This window comes from Helicoverpa zea, chromosome 2 (assembly GCF_022581195.2).
Source record: "Helicoverpa zea isolate HzStark_Cry1AcR chromosome 2, ilHelZeax1.1, whole genome shotgun sequence".
Taxonomy (NCBI): domain Eukaryota; kingdom Metazoa; phylum Arthropoda; class Insecta; order Lepidoptera; family Noctuidae; genus Helicoverpa; species Helicoverpa zea.
The window spans coordinates 8,728,283-8,753,580 of record NC_061453.1 but is presented as its reverse complement, the minus strand read 5'-3'; the positions used below and the strand labels follow the sequence as shown (position 1 = coordinate 8,753,580).

At 39.1% G+C, this 25,298-nt stretch overlaps 2 protein-coding genes across 4 annotated transcripts; one reads left to right on the top strand and one right to left on the bottom strand.

Annotated features, from left to right (window-relative positions):
- Positions 1 to 257: 257 nt before the first annotated feature.
- On the bottom strand, positions 258 to 14,864 carry LOC124638082 (E3 SUMO-protein ligase RanBP2-like). 2 transcript variants are annotated; one of them, XM_047174914.1, is made up of 13 exons: positions 14,681 to 14,864; positions 14,366 to 14,591; positions 8,066 to 13,773; positions 7,746 to 7,888; positions 6,130 to 7,649; positions 5,696 to 5,895; positions 5,360 to 5,500; positions 5,073 to 5,270; positions 4,704 to 4,991; positions 4,389 to 4,589; positions 4,013 to 4,135; positions 3,816 to 3,927; positions 258 to 1,916 (listed from the first exon to the last, which is right to left on the bottom strand). In XM_047174914.1, exons 1-12 carry the CDS (start codon positions 14,747 to 14,749, stop codon positions 3,883 to 3,885), a joined length of 8,862 nt encoding a protein of 2,953 aa, XP_047030870.1. In that variant the 5' UTR covers positions 14,750 to 14,864; the 3' UTR covers positions 258 to 1,916; positions 3,816 to 3,882. The 2 variants fall into 2 exon arrangements, with proteins under 2 accessions (XP_047030870.1, XP_047030879.1); XM_047174923.1 differs by having other exon boundaries at positions 258 to 1,222; positions 3,832 to 3,927.
- Positions 14,865 to 16,149: 1,285 nt separating this feature from the next.
- On the top strand, positions 16,150 to 24,307 carry LOC124641804 (transcription initiation factor TFIID subunit 6). Of its 2 annotated transcripts, XM_047180031.1 has the most exons (12): positions 16,150 to 16,647; positions 17,136 to 17,424; positions 18,290 to 18,441; positions 18,730 to 18,909; positions 19,007 to 19,176; positions 19,303 to 19,462; positions 19,774 to 19,946; positions 20,308 to 20,486; positions 21,019 to 21,140; positions 21,589 to 21,666; positions 22,342 to 22,485; positions 23,729 to 24,307. In XM_047180031.1, exons 1-12 carry the CDS (start codon positions 16,411 to 16,413, stop codon positions 23,819 to 23,821), a joined length of 1,977 nt encoding a protein of 658 aa, XP_047035987.1. In that variant the 5' UTR covers positions 16,150 to 16,410; the 3' UTR covers positions 23,822 to 24,307. The 2 variants fall into 2 exon arrangements, with proteins under 2 accessions (XP_047035987.1, XP_047035994.1); XM_047180038.1 differs by lacking the exon at positions 22,342 to 22,485.
- Positions 24,308 to 25,298: the final 991 nt, after the last annotated feature.

Sequence of the window (25,298 nt, the reverse complement as noted above, 5' to 3'; positions counted from 1 at the left end):
ATTGGTCATTTATTAGTAGCAGAATGCCCGATATGGTTAAAACTGCTATTGCGATCATATTGCGAGTCGATTTCTATTCGATTTTGTTATTAACTTAACTTAGGAGAATCGGGCCCCAGTTCAGCAACGGCAATACGCCTACCAAGCAATGGAAAGTCAACTCCGCGCTTACCGATCCCTAGAGAAGGGAAAGTTGATAAGCGTGTAAAATGACCTTGAAAGTAAATTGATGGAGTATCATAAAAAAAACTAAATAATTTTCAATCACTTATTTATTACACTTGATTCATCAGATATTACGTTTAATAATAAGATCACAGTTTAAATGAGAAAAGGAAATGTACAACCCTTTCAAAGGTATCACTTTTCATTAATTATTAAGTAAAATAACAATATCACTATAAACAAATTAATCCTTTTCTCATTTAAAAACAATATTTTAAAACCTGCATTCTAGAAATTCACAAACATTTATAATATCATCACATGGATTGGATCATAATTGTAATAATTTGTTCACAAAGTTAATTACAGTAAATAACAATATTATAAAGATGTGAAAACTATATGAATCAAGTATGCCCTGTTAACAAACATGGAGCTACGAGTGATACATTTCATTTAAACAAGCAGTCTCAATCAGTCGCAACTCCATCGTGACGCCCAAAAAGACCTAACCAATTAGGAACATTCGCTTCAATATCATTACATAATTATACACGACGTCAAACAATGTGATCATTTACATTCAAAATGTCAACAAGTGTTGGTTAGATCTCTTTCTGTCCTATATTACAATACACTTGCATATTTTGATAGTAGGATTAAAATACATATTTACTAAGCACTTATACAAATCAAATGGCTTCTGTCAAATAGTTGGATGAAACTACACATGCACGGCAATCTATGTATTTCGGGTAATGTTTATTTAGCAACAGTTGTAGATGTAAGCTTGTTGCTACCATCGCTTGTCTAGCATTGATAATAATGTTAAGGTCATAATTGTTTCACTGGCTAATTCGTTTCTATGATAAAAGTTATAAAAACGCTTTTAGGTTTTATGAGATCTAAAGAGCAATAATAAAAACAGGTAACAAAATTGGACTCTCAACAAACAAAAAGTATCAATTTATAGTCGCCTAGACTTTATAAAATAACTTCGTAATAAACATATTGTAAAAACCGGTCTACACACTTACTAACTAAATCAAATACGAAAGGACAATGGGCAGATTGGTATACCCCACCAATAGCAATGTCATATATATCATTGGATAGGCCTTTTTATGTAGAACAATATTCACTATGACAGCTTTGCTGAAATGTTTGTCCGTTCTGAGATATAGATCAAAAACTGTGCAAAAGTTAGAACTAAGTAATCTATTGATAACTCAAGTTTTTAAAGGAAAATCTAAGAACTACTAAGTGTAAGTCTTGTATGTTCTACCTGCTGTACCCGTTAAGGTCCATAATTGTTACTATTATGTAGCATTTGAATCTTTTATTGTACCAACTGGATATTGCGCGTAATGAGAAACCGCACCAATAGCAAAGTCACACATATCGATGGATAGGTCTTTTTAACTGGAACAACATTTACCATGACAGCTTTGTTCTATTGTTTGTCCGTTCTGAGATATAGATAAAAAACAATCTGAAAACTAATGCTGACCAATCTGTAATCTGATTTTCTTTGAAACAAGACTTAAAATTATTAGTACTAAGTTTTTCCTTTAAAAACTTGAGGTATCAATAGATTACTTAGTTCTAACTTTTGCACAGTTTTTGATCTATATCTCAGAACGGACAAACATTTCAGCAAAACTGTCATAGTAAATGTTGTTCTACATAAAAAGGCCTATCCAATGATACATATGACATTCCTATTGGTGGGGTATACCAGGTCCCATATACAAGCTGTTGATTTGCATCCGTGCCATAGTCAAGGACGTAAATATGCTAATGATTCTCGACCCAAATCAACGAAAAAATGGGTAGGTAATTTTTTCATGTTTTTTTCTTATTTACGTATATCCGTCAGTGTAACCCAGCCGTACTTTAATTCGGCGCGTGTGTTACTAGCCTTACTACCGCGCTGCGCACTCACACAAACGCAAACGATACATGCACAAAGCATACGCAACGATCGTTCAATAAAAATCGTAGATCATCCAGCCTACCCAAATTCACCCAATCACAGTGCGAGTACTCCCACACACTCGCCTCGCCGCTCCCCGCGTGCCCTTGAAGCCGGAACAAACAAGCGCCGACGGCAAGCAGTGTGTTTGATGTCGCCGCCGCTGCTGCGTACGTGCGCTTTGAATTCCGCGACGTGTAGGTACAAAGTGCGAGATGACGGAAAACTACACGAACACGAGTTGGTGGCGATGGTCCGCCTGTATGCGATCAGTGACAACAGTGTACTAACAGCCATCCATCCTCCGAGCCTTTTCCCAATCATGTTGGGGTCGGCTTCCAGTCTAACCGGATTCAGCTGAGTACCAGTGCTTTACAAGAAGCGACTGCCTATCTGACCTCCTCAACCCAGTTACCCGGGCAACCCGATACCCCTTGGTTAGACTGGTGTCAGACTTACTGGCTTCTGACTACCCGTTACGACTGCCAAGGATGTGCAATGACAGCCGTACATACCTACCTATGTTCCGGGAAATGTTTACCGACCGGGAACCCTCATCACGGAGGGTCATGCTGGTCATGTGACAGACTTATGTGCTAGGACCGTTAACTTAGTGCTTTCGACACATTAAAAACGAATGTGATAGTGTTATGTTAGCTGAAGGACAACCAGCTACTTCGTCGTGCTCGATTGTGCCAAGAGTGTGAAGGTGACAGCTTTGAACAGTACCTCCGGGTAACTAAACTAGGTAATTTATTTATTTGTACATTTTGTAAATACGTAGTCAGCTTAATCAATTTTATTAGTGTAAATAAGTTGATTTCTTAACCACGCCAATAATACCTACGAGCCGAAAGAATCACCTCGTGCCTACACTTAACTAACACATCTTTCACCAATTTAATCGAAAAGTAAAAACAAAATTACTACGAAATCTTTACGCTGAATGTTAAAGCAAACCGAAAATGTTATCAATCAGCTGTTAACAGGTCAGTGAACTTTCCTTTAGCGCACTAGTATTACGTCATTAATAAGATTTCCGTGTTCCAAGGTCCTAAGACCGTTAAGAAGGAAGCAAAATTTCTAATTATTAACCAATTTAATTCAAAAATAAAAACTAAATCACTGCGAAAACTTTATGCTGAAAGATAAAGCAAAACGAACATTTTATCAATCAGCTGTTAACATGTTAGTGAACTTTCTTTCGCGCACTAGTATTGCTTATTACTGTAGTTAATAAGATATCTGTGTTAAATTTATGCTCAAAAATTAGTAAGTAAAGTAAAACGAAGTTAATGACAATAATGAAGGTGATTTTCGAAACTTTAGGTAAAATGATTGCTATCGCGTATCACTCGGTCTCGCTCGCTCGCGCGCTCGCGCTGTCATGTCGTAGATAAGACACTCACACATCGACACTCACGCACACACGTAGACATTAGTTTTCTCTGTCTACGCACACATAGCTGCCATCACGCACACACTGTGGCCGCGGGGCAATTCTGTTATGATTTGTGTTTAACCGTGGGCTAAATTCTGAAATACCATGAAATTACAACATCAAAAAAAGCAGCGCATATTAGCTTTTTCCCACCTACCGTAATTCAAATCGATTATTTACGTATTTAATTTTAACCTCCTTGACTATGGCACGGATGCAGATCAACAGCTTGTATTTGTGCCCATTGTCCTTTAATCTACAATTGAAGTTAAAATACTTATTTAGGCGTTAAATAATATTCCTAAGACTCTGGATCAGTAGACGCGTACGTGGCGGCTTTACTCGTCTGAAACAACATCATACACCGGGTCACAATAGGAAAGATATTAAGTATTGCAAGTTGATTCCTATTATAAGTGTAGTTTACATACCTCACAACTATCATAGAACTGCATGGCCGTCTCGCTGTCGTAGAAGTTGACGGTGACCGTCTTGTCGACGGGGTCGTTGCTGGTGTAGTCCGTGCCCGACCATACGCACGTGTCGCCGCTCATCTGTCATACACATTCGTCACAATTTTACTTTTGGAGTTTGATGCGAAGTTTATTACAATGGCGGTCCAACATATAATTATGTATAACTTTAATTTCAACTTGTAGCGAGCAAAACTTTGTATCTGAACACATTAATAACTATATATTTAACTGTATAAAATGTAAAAACTCTATGCTTAAACAGAGAAAGTCGAAAAATATTACAACCTCAATCTTAAGCTTTAGGATCACAATAGATTAGGAGGATTTATACCTGGAACTCAGTATCTGTGTATATGAGCATATCTGCAAGTATTTCCCCGGAAGCAGCGTCCGTTACGAGAATCTTTGGCGAGTAGATCTCCTGGTCAAACAGTACTTGTATGTGTGCGTTAGAGCAGGTTGTTTCATTGTTGCCCTGGCGCACTATCGCCTCTCCGTCGCACGAGTAGTACGCTGCTGACTCTTCCTCGTCCTAAACATTAATTATTAAAGTATTTCACATGATCCAAGTCCAAGGGCTCGACATACGCACACAAAAAATAAATGATAACTGGTAGAAGTTTTTTTTATCACAATCATGACTCACCTCATTATAGTATCCATCATAATCATAATCCTCCTCTTCATCATCATGGTCTTCCTCGGACTCCTGGAAGTGCACCTGTTTGAACACCTCGGTGACGCCAGTATCATCGCCGGTAGAGTCAGCCTCTTGCTCGGCAGACGTCACAGACGTCCGCTGGATCACTTCAGCTGTAATGGCGTTGTCTGCGCGCGCACTCTCTTGTAAATGTTTGGGTAACCTTAATGGTGCCGCATTGCTTTCTGCTTCTTTCTCTTCTCTTACCGCTTGGGCGGCAGACGCTTGTAATTTCTGTTAATGAATTTTACTTTAGTATAAGCGCATATCGTAACAAAAATTAAGCTTTAAGGGTTAATGCTCTAAATTACTTACCCTAACACATTCAACGACTTTATCGTGAAAGGAGGTGGCCAGATCAACGGACTTGAAGCGGACGGCAAGTGTCTCCTGCTCGCCAGCCGGGTTTTCCGCGAAGTTGCGGCCCGCCCACGTCCACGCGCGGTCCGAATTCTTCATCTGTAGCAGCTCTAAGTCCATATATAACAGCATGTTGAGCACAGCTTTGTGTACCTGTGAGGTGATCGTTTGTATTTATGAGTACAAATTGCTACTCTTCTTGCCTGCTTTCTAAGGCAAATTTCACAAACGAACAAACATACCTGTTCACGACGAAGTAGAAGTCTGTAAGTCTTCCTGGTTGGATGGTATAGCACTTTCATTTCGCCTACGCCACGCTCCTTCCATTCTCGGGACTTCTCGTCGTAACGGAACAATTTGCATCGCTCTCCAAACATTTTTTCCTTAAAAATGATATATAGAATTTAAAAAAAACGAAACAATATCGAAAGCTTAATTAAACCAGTGTGAAAGTACCTAATAAGGTATTTTTGTATTAAACCAATGCAGAGTAGACAGATAGTCCGAAATACATGATTATCTAAATACAATATTAAAAGTAGTCATCCATATGTATGTAATGTATGTCATATAAATACCTCATCCTCCTCTCCGGTGGTGACCACAATCTTGTCGGGCAGAGGTACGATAGGCTCGTAGTGCGGGTCGTACTCTTCATCTCCGGCGCCCACGCTGTCATCGCCCGCTCCACTCTCGTTGTTCTTGTCCCCAGAATCTTTTGCAGGCTTTGCGACAAACAGTTGTTGGCCTGCTCCCTCCCATTTGAAGTCCGTTTGTTCTAAAAGTATATGAATTGTTTACGAACATTGGAATAGGAGTCAGCTTTTTGTATCAACGATAATAACGCCTGAGGGGAGTACTTTCATTATACATATGTAAAAATACTACAGAAATCAGCATCTTTGAGGTGGTGCCATTATAAAAAGTATAATAAGCTTATATTGAACTATTTATTCCTCAATTCACATCAAAGATATATGCAAAAAAAATATTCAATTATGTATGTACTTACTTTGAGCAGTTTTAATGTTAAATCCAGGTCCAGTTCCAGATGACAGTGCAGCAAATGTTAAACTGTTGTCAACTTTAAGCGGTGCTTCCTTCTTTTCAGGTTGTTCCGAAACAATTTCTTTAGTTTTGTTGTCACCAATTACAGCTTTAGAGGCTGTATCTTCTTTATTCTGCTCAGGTTTTGCAACTGTACCTAATACAGACGTTTGGTTTGGTGTTCCGAATAAGGGCTTTCCACTTCCAAATATCGAATTTTGAGAAGAAATGGAACCAAATGCCGACATGCCAGCTGATCCAAATATTCCAGGACCAGTTTTAGGTTGCGAGCCTGCTAGGCCACCCGATCCAAATAGACCTCCTTGTTTAACACTCGTAAATATGTTTTCAGATTTATTATCATCTCCAAATATAGATTTGACACCACTATTCTGATTTTCTGTTTTCGCATTAGCAGCTGAGAAATCTAAAATAGATCTATTAAAAGACATTCCCGTATCGGCGGTACTATTCGTAGGCGGCGCTGTTTGTTTTGTATCACTAAAAGTAAATTTAGATGGTGCTGTACTGATATTGGTGTTGCCCTCGTTTTGATTTTCCTTCGATGTATTTAGAATATTGAGCTTTGGTGGAGCTAGGAGGGAATTCTTAGTGCCCGCTGCCGATTGAGAATCGCCACTGCCAAATATAGACGTAGTTTTGTTTTGGGGAGCACCAAATAACATGGTCTGTTCTCCAAATCCTCCGAATATACTAGGTTTCTGATTGAAAGTGTTTTCTTTGTTGGTAGCATTATTATCAAAACTGCTTAGAGAAGATGTCGACGTTGGTGTTTTAGCATTAGATGCAAGTGAACCAAGAGGTGTGCGGAATATAGAAGTATCAATAGTCTTTTCAAAATTAGTAGGAGTACCATAAACAGAATTAGTAGGACTTTGGAAGAGAGGTGACGTGGTTTTCACAGGTGTGCTGGCATTAGTCAGAGATGCTTTCAATGTACCTGCAAGAGTGGCAGGCTTTTGTTCAGCAGTAGAAGTGGATGATTCATTAGTTGATGTCGCCACATTAGCGTCACTTGTTGTTGCTGACAACTGCGATGTTTTTGATCCGGTTGACTCTTCACTGTCATTGCATCCACGACATCCTTGGCATGGCTCTTTACTCTTATAAGTAAAGAAGTTTTCAGGGAGCATCAGTGCCTTAGCTTTTTGTTTTTCTTCAGTAGTAGCTTGTATTTCACTAACAAATACAACATCATCACTTTCATCTTTTTCCTTTTTATCGGTAGCCTCTGCCTTTTTGACTAGTTTTCCTTGTAACGCATCATCAATGGCATTTTTAAATTCTAATGCAATTTCTTTATTTTTGAATCTCAGACAGAAATGTTCTAAGTTCAGTTCCCCTTCAGTAAAGTCATTAACAACAAATTGCCAAGATTTTTCATCTTTTACATTATAAATTATTTCAGATGTCAAAGCATGATTTAAACATATTTTAAAGACCTGGTCCCTTCGCATTACGACCCTGCAAAGTTATATTAAATAAGAGTTAATTATTTATTCTAAAACTTTTTATAAATAGTAGACACACATCAAATATAGCTTGAATAATAATGATTACCTCAATTTCCCAGTATCCTTGTGCTTCAGTATTTTGACGATTCCTTTCCCTCTTTCTTTCCATTCGCCTGATAAAAACCTATATAGTTTTGCTAGTTGTCCATAAAGTTCCATTTCATTTTCTTCACCAGTTACAACTTCAACCTAAAAGTTATAATTATCTCTTGTACATCACATATAATTGTAGCACATTCACATAAATCATAAATAAAGATACAAGTAATTTCGTAATGAATTAAGAAATGAATAATGAATTCAAATTAAGGACTATTTAAAAAGGGGCTAAATACTAATTACCTTACCATACTAAATACTAAATACCTTATCAGGCAGCGGAATCACAGGAGTGAAGGGATGGTAGCATTCGTCTTCTACTGCATACTCGTTACCATCACTCTCATCACCATCTCCTTGACCATGTGGCGACTTAGCTGGGCTTTTAGCCTTGGTTGGTGTTTTTGGTTTGAATACGAAACCAAACGTGCTACTCTCTTTAAACCCAAATGATAAATTAGAAGAATTATCAGTTGATGGTGTTGGAAGTAGTGCTGGCTTTACTGGATTACTTGGTTCTTCATTCTTTTTGAAAGTAAAGTCGACAGCCTGACCATTAGAACTCTTAGGTGCATCGAGCACAATATTATTAGCTGAAGGTTTCTGATCTCCAAAGGTAACAGGACTCGATGTCGTGTCTTGGTTATTATTTGGTACACCAAAACTAAATTTGTGCCCACCAGTCCCATCAAAAATAGATGCGCTTGTCTTTGGATCAGTAGTTGCAGGTGGAATACCAAAACGGAATTGTGTTCCAGGTGCAGAGATACCAAAAATAGATGTTTTATTATTAGGTTCTAGGCTGGGTGGATTAGGTTTGAACATTCCAGTTCCAGTTGTGCTATCTGGCAATGGCGTACTAGTAACTGGCAATATTGAAGTGGGTTTTTCTTCAGTAGTTGCTTTAGGTATACCAAAATTGAATTTAGGTGCATTGTCAGATGTGAGTTTAACAGTCGTCTTCGCTTTTGTTGGATCTTTAGGACTGTTACATGCACTACAATTTTCCAAATTAGGTTCGTTTCGAACTAAACAATCCTTGCATTCCCAACTACCTGCCTTGGGCTTGAATTTGTCACCCCAGCCTACAGTTGCTGTTGGCTTTTCAGTAGTTGTAGTAGCGGTTGCAGGCCCAGAACTGCCATTGGAGCTGTTTGGCTTAGGTGTTTCACAACAGGCACACTTGGAGAAACTTTCTAAATTGTTTGTGTAGCATGCATCGCAGTGCCATGATCCAGCTTTAGGTTTGAACATTTCACCAAATCCAGTTTGATTATTTTGTTTTGCAGCATTCTTTTCTTCTTTAGCTGCCTTAGATTCATCCTTCATTTTTGATTGTGCAGACTTAACAGCCTCAATAAAGTCATCACACAACTGCACAGTTTTAAATCTTAAGCAGAATGTCTCGGCAACTAATTCACCTTCAGAAAAGTCTTTAGCACACCAAGTAACTGCTTTATCTAAGTTGGGCATTTTTTGGAAAACCATTTCATTGGTAAGGGCATGATTACAACATACCTTCATTATCTGTTCACGTCTCATGAGAAGTCTTACTTTTTGAACATTATCTTTCTGAACAAGTAATTTAATATTACCCAGGCCTCGTTCTTTCCATTCTTTTACAGAAGCATCAAATCTTAACAGTTTGGCGCGATGCTCAAATAGTACATTTTCATCCTCTTCACCAGTCTTCTGGTCAACTAAGGCAGGCAACGGTACTACAGGCTTGAATTCAACATTTGGTTCATACTCTTCAACTTGGTCTGAAGTATTTAAGTTAGCAGATGCCGCCGGCTCGGTGCTATCAGAGCTGGCTATATCAGAGGAAGTTGTTTTTCCAAACAAATTGCTAAATGGAGAAGTTGTTGTAGTTTTAAATGATAATCCACTAAATACATTAACCTTAGTAGTAGCAACTTCTTGCGATTTTGTTTCTTCCTTGGCATCATCAGAAACAGATTTGAATGTTGGTGTGCTGCTGAATGTAAATCCTCCAACCACTGCCTTTGCTGAAGACACTGCAGGTTGAACAGTATTACTTTTAACAGGCGTAGTAAGTGGGCTAGAGCTCACAGTGGTTTCTGATAATTTAGGAGCTTCACTTTTCGGTGCTACTGGGCTCAAAGTTTTATTTAGTGAAGATTCTTGTCTAGCTTTTTCAAAGGCATTATAGAAATCTTGAGCTATATCAGCAGTTTTAAAACGAATGCAGAACTTTTCTAAGACCACAGTTTCATCTGCAAAATCGTTAGCAACCCAAAAGTATGCTTTAGTCTCATTCTTCATTTGCTTTATTTCCATTTCTGAAGTAATTATATGATTGGCACATATTTTATGCACTTGTTCTCGTCTCATCAGAACTCGGACTTTTCCTGTAATCTTATGTTTGAGTAATTTCATTTCACCAAGGCCTCTCTCCTTCCATTGCTTATCGACAAATCTGAACAGTTTAGCTCTAGCGCTGAATATCGTATATTCATTTTCTTCACCAGTAGTTACTTTGACTTCAGCTGGCAGGGGCACTATAGGTTTAAAATCTGGACATGGGTCATAGTTTTCTACAGAAGTATTGCTCCTCTCTGATAAGGTCCTGGATTTATTGAGGCTGGTGTTTGGAGACGAATTAGCAAACAGTCCATCAACAGCAGATGTTGAAGTGTCAAGTGTATCTCCTCCAATTTTTGGAGCTGCTTGTGTCGGATTAAGCAAAGAGCTGAACGTGGAAGTTGAACAAACAGGTGTCGTTTTGAACACGGACGATTGATTCCAGTTCACGGTACTAGAACTAGAAATTGCAGTTTTATTATTTTGAGCGGGAAAAACAAACACTGGAGGTTTTGTTTCAGTTGTTGAAGGCAATTGAATTTGATAATTATGAGGGGTGCCTTTAATATGTTTTGGTGGAATTGTCACACTCAAGATTGGTGCTGGGGTTGTTGTACAGGTCGGCAGTGGGTCTGAGGATGTTATTACAACATTCACAGGCAAGGATCTTGAAGTTTCTTTAGTTTCTGAAGAAGAAATTGTTTTAGACATGGTAACAGATGTTACTGCTGGTGGCACAGTTATAGACGGCACAGGTGGCATTGCTGATCCAGTTGATAACGTGGGCGGGGCGGGCACTGGTGGCACTGCGGGAGCATTAGGAGGTACAAGATGTGCTACGTCCAAATACATTTGATCTGGTGTTGGGTAAACACCAGGATAGTTTACTTGAGCTCTTGTGGGATCAAACATTGGCTGTGTTCCTGGCACTGACGAGGGCTGTGCAAACTGAGAGTACTGGTTATACAGGTTGTATAAGCTTTGATTATATAACTGATATGGATTAGGTGGCACACTGAAAGGTGGAACAAGTCTCTGATTGAAAGGAGGAATCACTTGTGATGGTGTGAATGGTAACTGGGCTGCAAATGATGATGTACTATCATTAGTTCTATAATCTTCATCCAAATTATATAAATCGCTATCATCAATGGTTTGTTCAGAAGAAGCTTTTTTCAGTTTGCCAACTTCCTTCTTGAGCTCTGCTACCTGTTTTTTTAATTCACTAACATCCTTGCATTCATTTCTGCATTCATCGATTTGGTCTTTAACCTGATCCACTGATATCTTCAGCAACTTAAATTGATCTGTCGTATTTTGCATATTAGAATGAATGCTGCTAATTATTTGGTTGCCCAATTTACGATTCTCGTCAAACCAATTTCTTGTTTGTTCCATGAAGTCACCAATGGTGCTATCTCGTTTCTGCAAATTTTTTATTTCATTTTCTATTCTTGTGAAAAATTGTTGATCAACTCTAGAATGTTCAAGTATTTGGGAGTCCATCGCAGTTCTGTAGTTTGTAGCATTCGCATTCGAAGCAGCTTTTGGTGTAGAACTGATATTACGAAAAACATGCGAGTTTCCTCGGATTGGCAAATGCCCACTTTCTCCAGAGACATTTTCATCCGACGAGTACTTGCCGTCACCGTCATTTATTGCGGCCGAAAAATCTGAATCTATTTTATTTATGTGGATTTCAATGTCTTCAATGAGTTCTTGGGTATCAGAGTACAAAGGATGGTTTTTGTTGGATTCACTCTCCTTGAGCCTATCTAAAGCTCTGTATGCAAACATTTTGGCTTTAGACAGCAGTGCTGCAAACTTTGACCTTGATTCAGAATCTCTGGACAAATTATTCTCTTCTAAAGCAATTTTTTTGTAAGTCTGGCTAAGGTGATATAAAGCTTGAGGTGATTTGAGATTGGAAAGAATTTCAATTACTTTATCATATTCACCTTCACTAAGATGATTGACTGCCACATATAACTTACATTCCTCAATCAATGCATTGAGTTCTTTGGTGCCCAGGTCTTTGTGTGTGTAATCAAACATTCTTTTGTCAAGGAATTTAACTACAATTTTACTTCTCAACTTTTCTAATAAAGGAACAGCTGAAGAATAGTACAAACCAGCCCTTAGTTCTAATTGAGTCTTTTCATCGACGTTTGTAGACATTTTAGCTCTCTCACTGAATATACGTCCAAGAGTACAAAGTAGTTCTGGGTCAAGGCCATGGTTATCAATGCATCGCACAACTTCTATGCCACGGCTTAATGTAGCCCTTATATCTGTCAATTCAGTACCTAGCTCATTTTGGCTGAATTTGTATGCACAATCCCACCATTTCATTTGCGTAAGGGGACATAGTAAGTCAGTGATGTTTGCTGGAAGTGAAGCTGGCTTATCATTGGTTGAGTAAGATTCTCTCTTGGATATTTGCTGTTGAGCTGTTAAAGTTGCACAGTAGAGAAAGGCGTGTGTATCTGATCTGTTTAATGTTTCGGGTCCACAAGTTGTTGCGTTGTAAGTGAGCATATCAAAAAGTGTGCATTTGAAGTTTGCATAATTTTTGTAATTTAACAATGTCCAAACAAAGTGGTGTAGGGAACTACCGTATTCCCTTTGAGCATCACCATCATAAGATTCAACTTCTACTTTCCTAGGAAGCCTTAGAACTGGTGGAGTGAATGCATTTGATGCCAAGTAAGATGACTTGATTTTATCCAAATGACTTTTACTAGAAAATATCTTCTTATATAGTTTGTCTCTCCAGTGAGTTCCAGAGTAGCATTGAGAAACCTGGTCTAAAAATGACTGATTCTTTTCTTGAATATTTGCCTGCAAGTAATGGCCAGCCTGGGAACATCTATAAGTTCCCTCAGAATACCAACGATTTACTGCAATTGTTTGTTTTTCAGGAGCATTTCTAAGCCAATTTACTTTTGAATCTAAGGGAACCGTTTGCCATGCCACCAACATTAATGGGGATGCAAGCTTGGTAGCATCACGCCAGCTCATTTGATCTTTCTTGGCTTTTTTCAATAAAAATGTGGCAGCATGAAAAGCCACTTGACCTCTATGGTGTTGTAACAGTGCACTATGAAATTCACCAAAACCAGGAGATGCTCCAAACTTTGCAACACTGTCAATAGCTTGATCATATGCATGAAGGAGATCATTAGATTCAATCAGACTTTTTGATGAACCACTAGGTGTTTCAGTTATACTCAATAAACAAATACGCTCCTTTACCGTAAGGAGAAGTAAATGGTACAGCCAGTCACTGGTGTTATGAGAGTTATGTTTAAGAAGATCATTGAGAATTTCATACCAGCCATAGTTGTTACTAAACGTTTTCCCTCCAAACTCCACAACACATGCATGTTCAAAAGCTTCTTTAACTTTGTTGATGCTAAGGTAATGTTTCAGCAAGCGAGCATGAAGTAATGCATCCCTTGGTCTTATTGCCAATTCAGACTGCAGTAAGGTAACAAGTGCTTCAGGGTCTGGGTTGGATGCAGCAATTAGTCTCTCCCGTAGGCGAAATGTAACTGGATGTCTAGGAAATGTTGCTTCAGCTTTTTCACACCAGTATTTTGCACGGCCAGGTTCAATGGTGACTTCACCATCAGCAAGAAGCTCACAAACTGGAATAGATGAAAGACTTATTTCAAAACTTTACCTTCAACAACTCACATTGTAATAAAAAAATTGAACCCTTAAAGTTACTTCATCTTTCTATATTATGTATGCATAATTGGTGAAATAAGTACAATAGAATGCTGATTATACGAATTAATTGGGACCGGGGTTGATTCAGATAATCAGACATCGACAAGCAATAAAATCAAATGAACTGTTAACACAGAATAAACTCTTATAAAGTTGAACATATTATAAGTTCTATAATTTAGAGTATCTGTAAAATGGTATAAATTTTAAGAGCAACATGCCTATGATATTGATAGAAATGATTGATCACTTCATTTGAAGTAACCTATTTAGGTTATTCAACGATTTATAATATTAATCATGTTACAAACCGCAATTCACATAATTTTCCATATACCTTCCTATTGTTAAATCATAGCATATTACTGGATATAAATCATGAACTTGTTTTTCTCTAACAACCAACATTGATATTGATTTCGACTCGTAAATGTTGATAGCTATATAGATATAACCAAATAACTAAAATGTGAAATGTCATTCACTGACTACAATTAACATGCTTACTGTCCAGAATTGTGCTAGTTTGTGCCGGGTCGATGTCTAAAGATGCTTTGTATTGTTCAAGAGCTCTTTCTTTCAGCCCCAATTTCTGCAAAGCTTGTCCGAGAAGTTTGTACGCCGCAGCGTTGTTGTCTTTTTGAGTAAGGTATTGCTCCACATATTTCTGGCAATTCGAATAATCCCCCACTTCGAAATATAGTCGAGCTACAGAATAAGCTCGCGAATTAAACTGCAAATAAGCAAATAGTTATAGATATACAAAATAAACCGCTTACATAGCAATCCTTGAAATTTTGGTCATGGTCTTGTTTTACTTACCTCTTTAGCGGACAATTTAGATAGCAAATTCTCCACATGTTTATCAACGTCTTTCTTATTTCTATACATTTTTACAATCTATTCACCAATGTATTTCTTTTTCAGACTCGAATCACCTTACACAAGAAAAAATCGCGTGGGGCAAATGGATCGGCATTCGGTGTTCGTCATTTTTAAGTTTCAGGGTTGTCAGTACATTTGCGAATTTCCTCCAAGTGCCTGACATAAAATATTTCGAGACATTAAAATCACTATTTATCCATTAAACACAATTTATTAATTTACTTGTAAGCTATGATTAATATTATTACATGGTTTTCTCAATTGCTGCCACTAATAGTCTTTTAAAACACAAAGATTTTGGAACATTATCATGTTATCCAGTAATTTCACTGCTGGCAAGAATAATGTGTTTTTGCGTGGTGTTGGCTAAACTGCCTATGCAATGGACTTTTAAAAAAACGTATATTTTAAAAAGGCACACTCTATTAATCCTCTCTGCAGCATTCTGGTATCTCTAGTCAATTTTGATTAAAAAAAACAACTGAAATGAACATCAACATTTTGAAGATAGCGCTATGACTTTTATCGACTATTCTACTGTATGAGTTGATGGTTGGATTTCAGGTGGATCTACATCCCGTGATTGGTCTTTACTTTAATTTTAGCAGCATTCTCTAATTTGGTTTCTAAATAATAACCTGCGCTCCATGTATAATAAAACGTAGCCCATGTTCAACATAGATAGTGTAGCTACCACAGTGAAAGAAATCCAATCAACAAACAAACCGGTTCAGTATTCTACTCGCTGCGAGCAAGCAATCAAATCTTTCTGTAATAGATATATCGAGATTAGTCTGACTGAACTTTTATTATTTATTTACAATTTCAAACATGTACATTAACTTAAAAAACTAAATTTCCTTGGCAAGCGCATGAGCATTCGGACCCCACGGCCCGTGAGTTTCAACCCCAAACGGGTCAAACATGTAATTCCCGATAAGGCTACTATATTTTGAGTTTGAGGTCCTCTGCTTGTAAAGCGGTGGAGCCAGCACAACACGCAGTTCTAGGAAGATGGGATGGCGCAAGTGTCGACGCAGTGGGCTGGCCATATTAGCCGAAGAACCGATAACCGTTGGGGTAAACGAGTTCTAGAGTGGGGACCACGACTCGGCAAGCAAACGTAGTGTAGGACGTCCTCAGGCACGGTGGAGTGATGACTTGCGCAAGGCGGCTGGCAGGAGCTAGATGCGAGCAGCCGAAAATCGATCTCAGTGGCGTGCACTTGGAGAGGCCTATGTCCAGCAGTGGACTGCTATAGGCTGATGATGATGATGAAGTGTCGACGCAGGTCGCGTCCCACACTAAGGTTCTACCCATTTTCCACTCTTCCACGGAAATATCGACTTCCGACTGAATTATTTTTTATCTATGCAATTCTCTTCGTGTCACTTGTCAGTACCATAGACTATAAATAATGTACACATTTGCTGTCATTGTGTAGTGTTTATTGTATTTTCGATTTCTATTTTATGTCGATTTGCGGAATTCTGAATAAAATTGGCTATTCATACAACCAGCATATGTATGGCACAATACTTACTATATGACTATTGTAATACTTGTAAAATGTTATAATTTTGTCTAACGCTAAGATTCTTTTCTTGCACTTGTACATGTAGGTTCACTGTATTTTGTTGTGCCGTGTTACCGAAAATACTTTAAAAATGGGTGATTCAGAGTTTGCCTACGGCTCCTCATTGTCAGTGGATTCTATGAAAACAATAGCGGAAAGTATAGGTATAGCGAGTCTTGGGGATGATGCCGCTAAAGAGCTGGCGGATGATGTGACTTTCCGCCTTAAAGTTATAGTCCAGGATAGCATGAAATTCATGCATCACTCCAAGAGACAAAAATTGTCAATAACTGATATAGATAATACTTTGAAGATAAAGAATATTGAGGTAAGCTCATACTCCATGCTAAAAACAACAACTATAATAAAATAAGTAAATAGGTTTATTTATTCCATTTTAACAAAATTATATGCCTTTAGCATTTAAGAATGCTAGATTGTCCCTTAAGAGAGCTGCTGTCTGTCTAGGTTTTCCCTTTGTTTGTTGTCTTAGATATAGATACTTAAGAATCATACATAACAGCATATAAAAATAATGTGAAATATATTCACTCCTGTGTAAGACTACCTATGCTTATGTATTTAAGAGACTGTGTTATTGAATTACTGTTTCATTAAGCATAAATTGGTGATGAGGAATAAATTTGGTCATAATGGTATGTAGGGCAGTGAAGTTTAAAGGTTTTGGTTTAACATTTTGCTTGTTAAGCGAATTGAATTTTGTTGGACACAAATAAATGCACTAACTTATAAATTCTAGTATGTGCTAAAGAAAACAAGTGACATTCAAATAATCTGCTCTTTTTTATATTTCAGTGTCAATATGGATTCATTCAACCAGATTCACTGCCATTTAGGTTTGCATCTGGTGGAGGAAGAGAGTTGCATTTTGTAGAAGAGAAAGAAGTAGACTTGTCCGATATATTGTCAGCTCCTCCACCAAAGATACCTCTGGATGTGTCTGTACGAGCACACTGGCTGAGTGTTGATGGTGTCCAACCCACAGTGCCTGAAAACCCTCCACCTCTATCTAAAGAAGCACAGAAATCAGAATCAGTTGATCCAATCAGTAAATTAAGCAAACCCACTAATAAGGATGCTGCAGGTATTCATTTGTTTGCCTATTCTAGTTTAACATTGCTCTTATGCACTGCAACTCTCAGCATATAATGTATTTTGACATTTTGAATTATATTTCACATGTCTATACATGATGCATACAAATAATGTAAGTTTATTTTGAATAACACATGACCACTGGATGGCATGTGCAACCCTTGCTTTAGATTATTGTAAAACCTGACAGCTAACCAAATTCAATTTCTTGAATGTCTAATTATTTTCTTTATCAATAAAAATATATTTTCTCTCTCTAAAGCTTATATATATCTTTAGTGATGCTCATCCCAGCCAGTGCAAATAGAATTTAATCATTGGATTGGAAAAATGGCCAGACCAAATAAAAAACAAAGAATTAATAAATTTTATTGAGTACAATACTCTAAATAAATGTCATTTTTATTTGGTTGAGCTACTACTGTTTGGTATAAAAGCCAAGTTCTCACAAAGAAGCATTTTTCCTAAACAACTAGTGCTACCAAAGTGAAAAAATAAATTTATCAAATTAAAAATAAATTAATTTAATATTTTCGGCTGGATTTGAAGGCATGGAAGATCTTAATTAATTTTATTTTATTAAAAGAAAAACACAAATTAATGTTCTTGATAAAATAACATACAATAAATCTTTTTTCTCTCTTGCCCCATGCCTGCCTTGCATTAAGTCCAGCTCTGTGCTAAGGCTTAAAATTGTTACGCTTTATTTACTAAGTGATGCTAAGCATGATCTATCTTTGTTATTTTTATCAACCAACATTCAAATATAAGCCAATAAATGCATGCCATATGAGTCTATTATTCATATTCGAGATTAGAGGTTTTTTTCTAATGGTTGCAATTCTATATTTCAGGTAAACCAATGTGTGGTAAAGCAGCTCGGCTGAAGGCGTCAGAGTCGGTGCACGTGAAGCAACTGGCCACGCACGAGTTGAGTGTGGAGCAGCAGTTGTATTACAAGGAAATCACAGAGGCTTGTGTTGGCAGCGACGAAGGACGCCGCGCGGTAATCATTATTTCACTTACAAAGAAATATTTCGCATGCCGTAATTATGTGTATCTATATCTGATAAAATTGTGCTTAACGAGCAAGATGGACAAATCTTTTTATATCACAAAATTATTCATATCATTTATTTGCGTTCCACAAGTTTTTTGACAGTAGGCTTATAGCGTTACAGTAGGCTTATAGCTAAGGACAATTGTGGACCCTGTTAGGGCACAGCAACATTGGGCATTTATTGCCAGTGCATTATAAAAATTCTTACATCTATCTTTTTTCTTTTCTTTGCAGGAAGCACTGCAGTCGTTAGCCTGCGATCCTGGTTTACACGAAATGTTACCAAGAATGTGTACATTCATATCAGAAGGCGTCAAAGTTAATGTAGTGCAGAACAACCTCGCATTGCTTATATATCTGATGAGAATGGTCAAAGCTTTGCTTGACAACCAATCTCTTTATCTGGAGAAGTATGTAAGTATTCAATAAAATAAAGTAATTTAATCCATATTTTTTAAGTATTTTCTTAATTATTTAAATGAAACCACATTAAAATGGTCCACATTTGTAGTTACACGAGTTGATCCCGTCCGTGTCGACGTGCATTGTGTCGCGACAGCTGTGCCTGCGACCAGAGATGGACAACCACTGGGCGCTACGCGACTTCGCCGCGCGTCTCATGGCACAGATATGCAAGACCTTCAACACTTCTACTAATAATCTACAGACGAGAGTCACAAGGTAAGAAATATTCTTGTTTTAGGTAACACAGTTGTGTTGATATAACATTAAAATATTATTGCTTTTTGGAGTACATAACTTTATTTACTTACTGTCTTCATTTCGTTTGTTTTCTTATATTGATAGATTGTTCGCCAAAGCACTGCAATGCCCGTCACAGACTAATAACGAGACTGGCGTAGGGCCGTCCATGGTCACCACTATGAAGGAATCGGAGAAAACTCCCCTCGCGTCTCTGTATGGCGCTGTTCAGGGCTTGGCAGAATTGGGACCTGAAGTTGTTAAAGTGAGTATCATCCATCGTGTTTCATTATAATTTCTTATTTGTTTATTTATTTAACAGTTTATGTACACAGTTACACACAAAACATAGACAAGAATAAAAGTAGAAAAAAAAAAATGTACCAAGGCACAGTTTATTTCAAATGACATCTTTGTGTTAATTTTCTTTTATTTTAATTTAATTTTCCAACATTTTCACGGTTTTTGTACAGGCAACAGAGCATGTGCCGTTGTCGAAGGTTACATTACTAGGTTGTTTTGGGGGTTTAGGTCCTATAAAACATCCATGTGTACATTTGTGTGTTTGTGGTGTAGGTGTTCATCCTGCCGCGCGTGCGGTGGCTGGGCGAGCGCGTGGAGGGTGCGCTGAGCGGGCTGGGCGGCGCCGACCGGCTCGCGGCCGGCAACCTCAAGCACCAGCTGCTCAAGGTACTGGCGCCAGTCGTGAGGCAGCTGCGCCAGCCGCCGGACCTGCCCGATGACTACAAGTCAGTACATTTTTGAACATTTTCATCTATACTTCTATATAAAGATTAAAGATTGTGTTTGACATGAACAGGCAGATATTGAACAATTCTTTCGCTTCTTCTTCTTCGCGTTTGAAGGTGATTTTATTCGGGAAGCAGTTCCCACGGGATACGGATTAGGCCGCGTGGACTAGCTAGTTTAGTATATAATAACATTTACCCTCAACCTCAAACGACGCCTTACTTAATCCTTCTTGTTGTTGAGCACGATAAAAGACCTGTTATTGATAACTAACGTCCCCCTGTACTTGGGCCGCATGTAATTGGGCACATTAGCCTTCCTTTTTTGAAAGTAAGTCGTAATACCGTTGTTACGGTGCAGGCGTGACTACGGGTACCTGGGCCCCAGCCTGCAGCAGGCGGTGGGCAAGGTGCGCGCGTCGCCGGCGGGCGGCGGCGGCGGCGGCGCGGTGGCCGTGGTCACGTGCACGCCGCCGCTCGTGCCGGCCGCGCCCTCGCCGCACCACGTCGCGCATGCCTCGCACCAGCCCAAGACTGTCGGTTAGTATCGTATATTTTGAATTTCACCACCACACATTTAACAGATCGACAATGCTTGAATAATAACTTGAGAATATGTGAGTCCGAAGTTCGGCCTCTTGAGCGCCCATTGTTCGGAGTCCGCAACAATGGGCGCTCAAAAGGCCGAACTTCGGACCCTTTTGCATTGAAACGCAAATAGCAACCAAACCTGTGCAACCAAAGAGTTCATTTAGTAAACAGTAACAAACAATTAGGTACGTAAGTATCTTAATTTGTATGTGTAAAGCCGCGTTATTATTTTCGCTTATCAAGTGATAGGTAATTATGTTTTATACCTATATTGGACTTTTTTGTAAGTCTAATAGACAGACATGTATTACTGGGAAGTTTGTTGAGCCACTTCTTCATCCCTGCAAAAGTACATAGGAAGTGTTGTAATGAGTCGGCGTTATGCGAGCTGTCTTCTGTTTAAGACGTTCGAAAAGTGCTGATATATCAGCCTAACGTTTTTAAGTTTAATAGTTGGTTATCAAGGTTCTGTTATCCGCAGAGACGATGGCGACGCGTAACGTGGTGATCAGCGCGTCCCCCGCGCCGCAGTCGCCCGCGCCCTCCACGCCGCCGCCGCAGAAGTTCGTCATCGTGTCGCAGCAGAAACCGCCGCAGGTTAATGTATGTACAACCACTTATATACCGAACTTTACAGAATATAACAGCGATAAATGACTGACATATGCCTATAGACTATGCGACAAAAAATGATTTCAAATATTATCGATTTCATATTAGAATAGGTTTTCAGGAGGTTTTATTTATCAATGTTCACTTAACGTCCTTTCTGGCTTCTGTCTACCCGTAACGACTGTCAAAGATGTTCAAATGACAGCCGAGACCTACAGTTTATGGTGCTTTTCGAAACACAGAAGAACTTGTCATGACAAGATGGTCACCCATCTACGGATTGACGACGACAAGCATTGCCCAACTTTATGATCTGTTTCTTTTTGTTTATTGGAAAAACCGGCCAATTTATTAAATTTATAAAAATAAGGAAGCACATGTGCTTGGCAAAAATGGTCATAAAAGCTTTTATTCATATGGTTGGTTTTCCTTTAATCAGACGCAGCCAGCCAGCGGGGCCGGTCACATCGTCGTACACAGCTCGCAGCCGACCATCGTCCGCAGTCAAAACGTTCAGGTATATACCACACTTTTTATTGTATGATATGTCTGTAGTTATGTTGACCTAGATACGATTTCATGAACGTTTGTGAGTTTGTGATGAACGAGCCTTTGTGTATGTTTGCATGAACAATAAAAACTGCATGCTGGATCTAGCCACACGAATGAATACAGAAATTGAGAATGATTTAAGTTGCAAAACAGTAACTGGTTTACGAAATATAACTGCAGTTGTAGGTTAATAGAGAGCACATTATTATGAAGAGATTTAATTAATGTGACGCATTGTTCTCTTATTTATTGAAGTCATATCAATACCTATCGGTCAAGAAAGATGCAAAAAAGTTTTGAAAATTAGATTTGTTCTTTATTTGTTTTTCGCCATGCTCTCCTTATTGTTCGAGAAGAAGAAGAGAGTTGCAAAATTATGGTCTGCAGGGCAGTTATCCAAACATCCATATATCAGCTTTTGTATCGTACCACTGCTGGGCACAGCCCTCTTCTCATTCAGAGAAGAATTGAGCGTTAATCACCACGCATGTTCAAGGCGAGTTGGTAGGGAAGTAAACTAATAATGAGTGGTACATAGAAGCACCAGTTCGAGGTGCTATGCGCAGTGGTAGGGCGCCAGGTGGCAGGCGCCGGTAGCGTTGTGTGAGTCGGAGTAGTGACGTAGTGCATGTCTGCGTAGTCGGTGGTGGTGACGAGTGGCCCGGCGGGCGGCGCGGCGCCCCCGCAGAAGGTGGTGGTGGTGGGCGTGCAGCCGCCGCACCACGCCGCCCCCGCTTCCGCCCCCGTCTCTGCGCCAGCTCACAGCGCCGCGCACGTCAGCCAGGTTGGTCATACTATACTGTAGTCAACGCATACACTCGCAGCAGGCGGCGTTATTTTTTTTGACAGAGATGCTCACACGCACATCTACAGAACTGTAGACAAAATTCAATGTGCGCGAGTCATAGCTGGAAACTTAATCAGAATAGTGATCAATATATTATTATAAAACAATGTTAAAAGAGGCGAAATTCCCAATTTATTTCGGTACCCAGATAAACCATAGTCCATGTTCGGCGCAGATAGCGTAGTTTCCAAATAGGGCAAATAATATTTAAATCGGTTCAGTAGTTCTCCGGTTCACATCTTTGCTCTTTATATTTAGTTTAGATAATACCTGGTTAAGGTCTCTGCACACAGCGGGCGCGGCGCGGCGGGACGGGACGGCGACGCGATACTGAGCAGTTGTAATGTACTATAGTTCGGCCATTCAGAGAATGCGTTCCTGACACGTCGCGATTGAACTGACGACGTAACTTTGCAATGGCGTTGCAGTTACGATAAAAATATTTTTGCTGGTTGTTTACCGTTTTAACAATTGAGGAGCATTAAAACAACATTATTATATCAATAATCAATGAATGTTATTACGTCGTCAGTTCAATCGCGACGTGTCAGGATATAGATATAGATATTATGGACGACGCCACACAGAGCCGTCCCGCTCGACGCGACGCAACGTGACGATCTAGTACATTGTGTTGCGTCGCCGTCTCGTCCCGCCGCGCCACGCCCGCTGTGTGCAGAGACCTTTACCTTCTGTGTACCATAAATGTCTTGTATTTTTTTAATAAATTGCTATCGATAAACTTGCATTATCTCGAATCCCTACGTCTTCATGACGTCACTCATAAAGAAGTACGAGTCCGGGAGGAACATGAAGTGCGCTGTCTTATTTGCACTTTTGAATCGCCTGTTGCGAGTCTATGTGTCCACGACTAAGCATTAAGACGTGTTTTTAATGAGTGATTTTATCTAATCTTGAAATATAATATTTTGAATTCAATTAACGTAGTTTACTCTGTTCTGGTTTTACGGAAAAATAACATATGTAATTTGTTATTTTTTCTTTTTGTTCCAACTTAAAAAAATCTTTAGAAGGCTGTACAGATTCTCCTTGGTTGGTTTCTGGGTTTAATCGTCAAGTGAAAAAGTCGAAAATATAAAACGCGGTCGAATTCAGGTTCTCCTTCTTTATCTGAAATTGGTTAAAAATTGTAAATTACAATGTGTTGTTTTGCGCGTAGGCACCGGTGTCTGTGGTGGCCAAGCCGGTGTTCGCGCGCGGCGGCGCGGCGCCCCCGCCGCCGGAGCTGGACGACCTCTCGCACCTCGCCTGACCCCCCCGCACCTTCAGCGTCGCTATCATCAAGCAGTACGCTGCCAAGAAGAATCACTGAACCATGTTTTGCTAACAGTTTTCGTGACAGTAGCTCAGTGGGGACTAATCGGCTCTAGAACTTACACTAACAATTTTATGTATTTAGTAACGATATTTGACAAGATACCATTAAAACCATATGAAGTGTCTCAAAATCTCCTCTATATCCAGATGTTCGGTCCCCTAGTGATTAAGTTTGTAATTATATTTGGTGACATTTGCTATTTTTGAATGTAATTCGCCTTACTATTATTACTTTGGTTAAATAGTTTTAGGAGTAAATGCTGTATGATGATGTTTACAGTGCACATAACTAAGACTTATTTTGGGTGCCCAATGTATCATAGTTTATAATAGTGCAAAATGTGTTAGAATATTATTTCAAATTTATTATATTATGTATGTAAAATAGCTGATACAAATATATGATTAATTAAAATCAAAATATTTTTTTTTATTGTTACGGATTCTTGAAAAATATCAATAATTATTTATGTTCCTCGTCGGAGTCAGGCGTCACCTGCCTCATACGCGCATAAATTGAGTTACACGGGAATTCCTTACAACTAAACAGATTTAGTTCTGTTCTCAGATCTCTACAATATCGAATTACTGCCTCATGACATTTGTTCTTGGGCTTTCAGAATGATACTGCTGACGTCTGAGAGGAATACTGAAGTGGCACGAGATATAGCACCTTTTTAGTATCAATGTTTTGAAATTCGTAATTTTTCGCAGGTATATCTCAATCCCTATGCACACGGTTAATTAATACTCACTGGAATTACCCCCGTGTTCATTTTTTTTACTTTGGTGCGGAGGAATCTCCGCATGAACTTACCGACGCACATTTCATGTAACGCCATCTTCGTTAAATGCCTCTTTCTTTTATTACGCACTTAACTATCCAAATGAGGCAGATATTTCTATAACTGAATATCTGGCGAATTAAGCAATAAGGCATGGGTTAGAGGCGACTAGTAAACTTCGCAGCGCCAACAGTACAGATATGGATGTGCGGAAATTAATTCTCATACGGGTATCTACGGACCTAAGAAGTAGTTACAATACTTACGTAAAGGAAACCAACCAGTATAAGGGTGAACGCACATTTAAGCTATCGAATGCAAGAGAGGACTCGCACACATTCGAGTCAAGGAAATTGTTTCTATCTCGTCTAAGCCTATTAGGGTGCGTCCACATCTGGCAAATGCGCCGCGAATGCGCAGCACGAGCCGATCGCGAGCTGTCCGCGAGCTGCGCGCGTGCAGTCACTGCAATAGTTCGGTGCGCCTCTTTAGCGCAACTCACGCAAGGCTCGTATAGAGCGCGCGAGCGGCGCGCGATCTGCGCGCAATCAGTTCTCGCCCTTACAGTTCCGTATATTGGCTCAGTACTATCGAAGATGGCAGACGTCGCGCGCCGCCTGCGCGCCG

Coding starts and splice junctions, on each gene's coding strand:
- LOC124638082 (XM_047174914.1), bottom strand. CDS start 14,749: ATGTATAGAAATAAGAAAGACGTTGATAAACATGTGGAGAATTTGCTA. Junction 5,271..5,359: donor TTCTACTTCGTCGTGAACAG/GTATGTTTGTTC, acceptor ATCACCTCACAG/GTACACAAAGCTGTGCTCAA. Junction 3,928..4,012: donor AGTTCTATGATAGTTGTGAG/GTATGTAAACTA, acceptor ATGTTGTTTCAG/ACGAGTAAAGCCGCCACGTA.
- LOC124641804 (XM_047180031.1), top strand. CDS start 16,411: ATGGGTGATTCAGAGTTTGCCTACGGCTCCTCATTGTCAGTGGATTCT. Junction 19,463..19,773: donor TGGGACCTGAAGTTGTTAAA/GTGAGTATCATC, acceptor TTTGTGGTGTAG/GTGTTCATCCTGCCGCGCGT. Junction 19,947..20,307: donor GACCTGCCCGATGACTACAA/GTCAGTACATTT, acceptor GTTACGGTGCAG/GCGTGACTACGGGTACCTGG.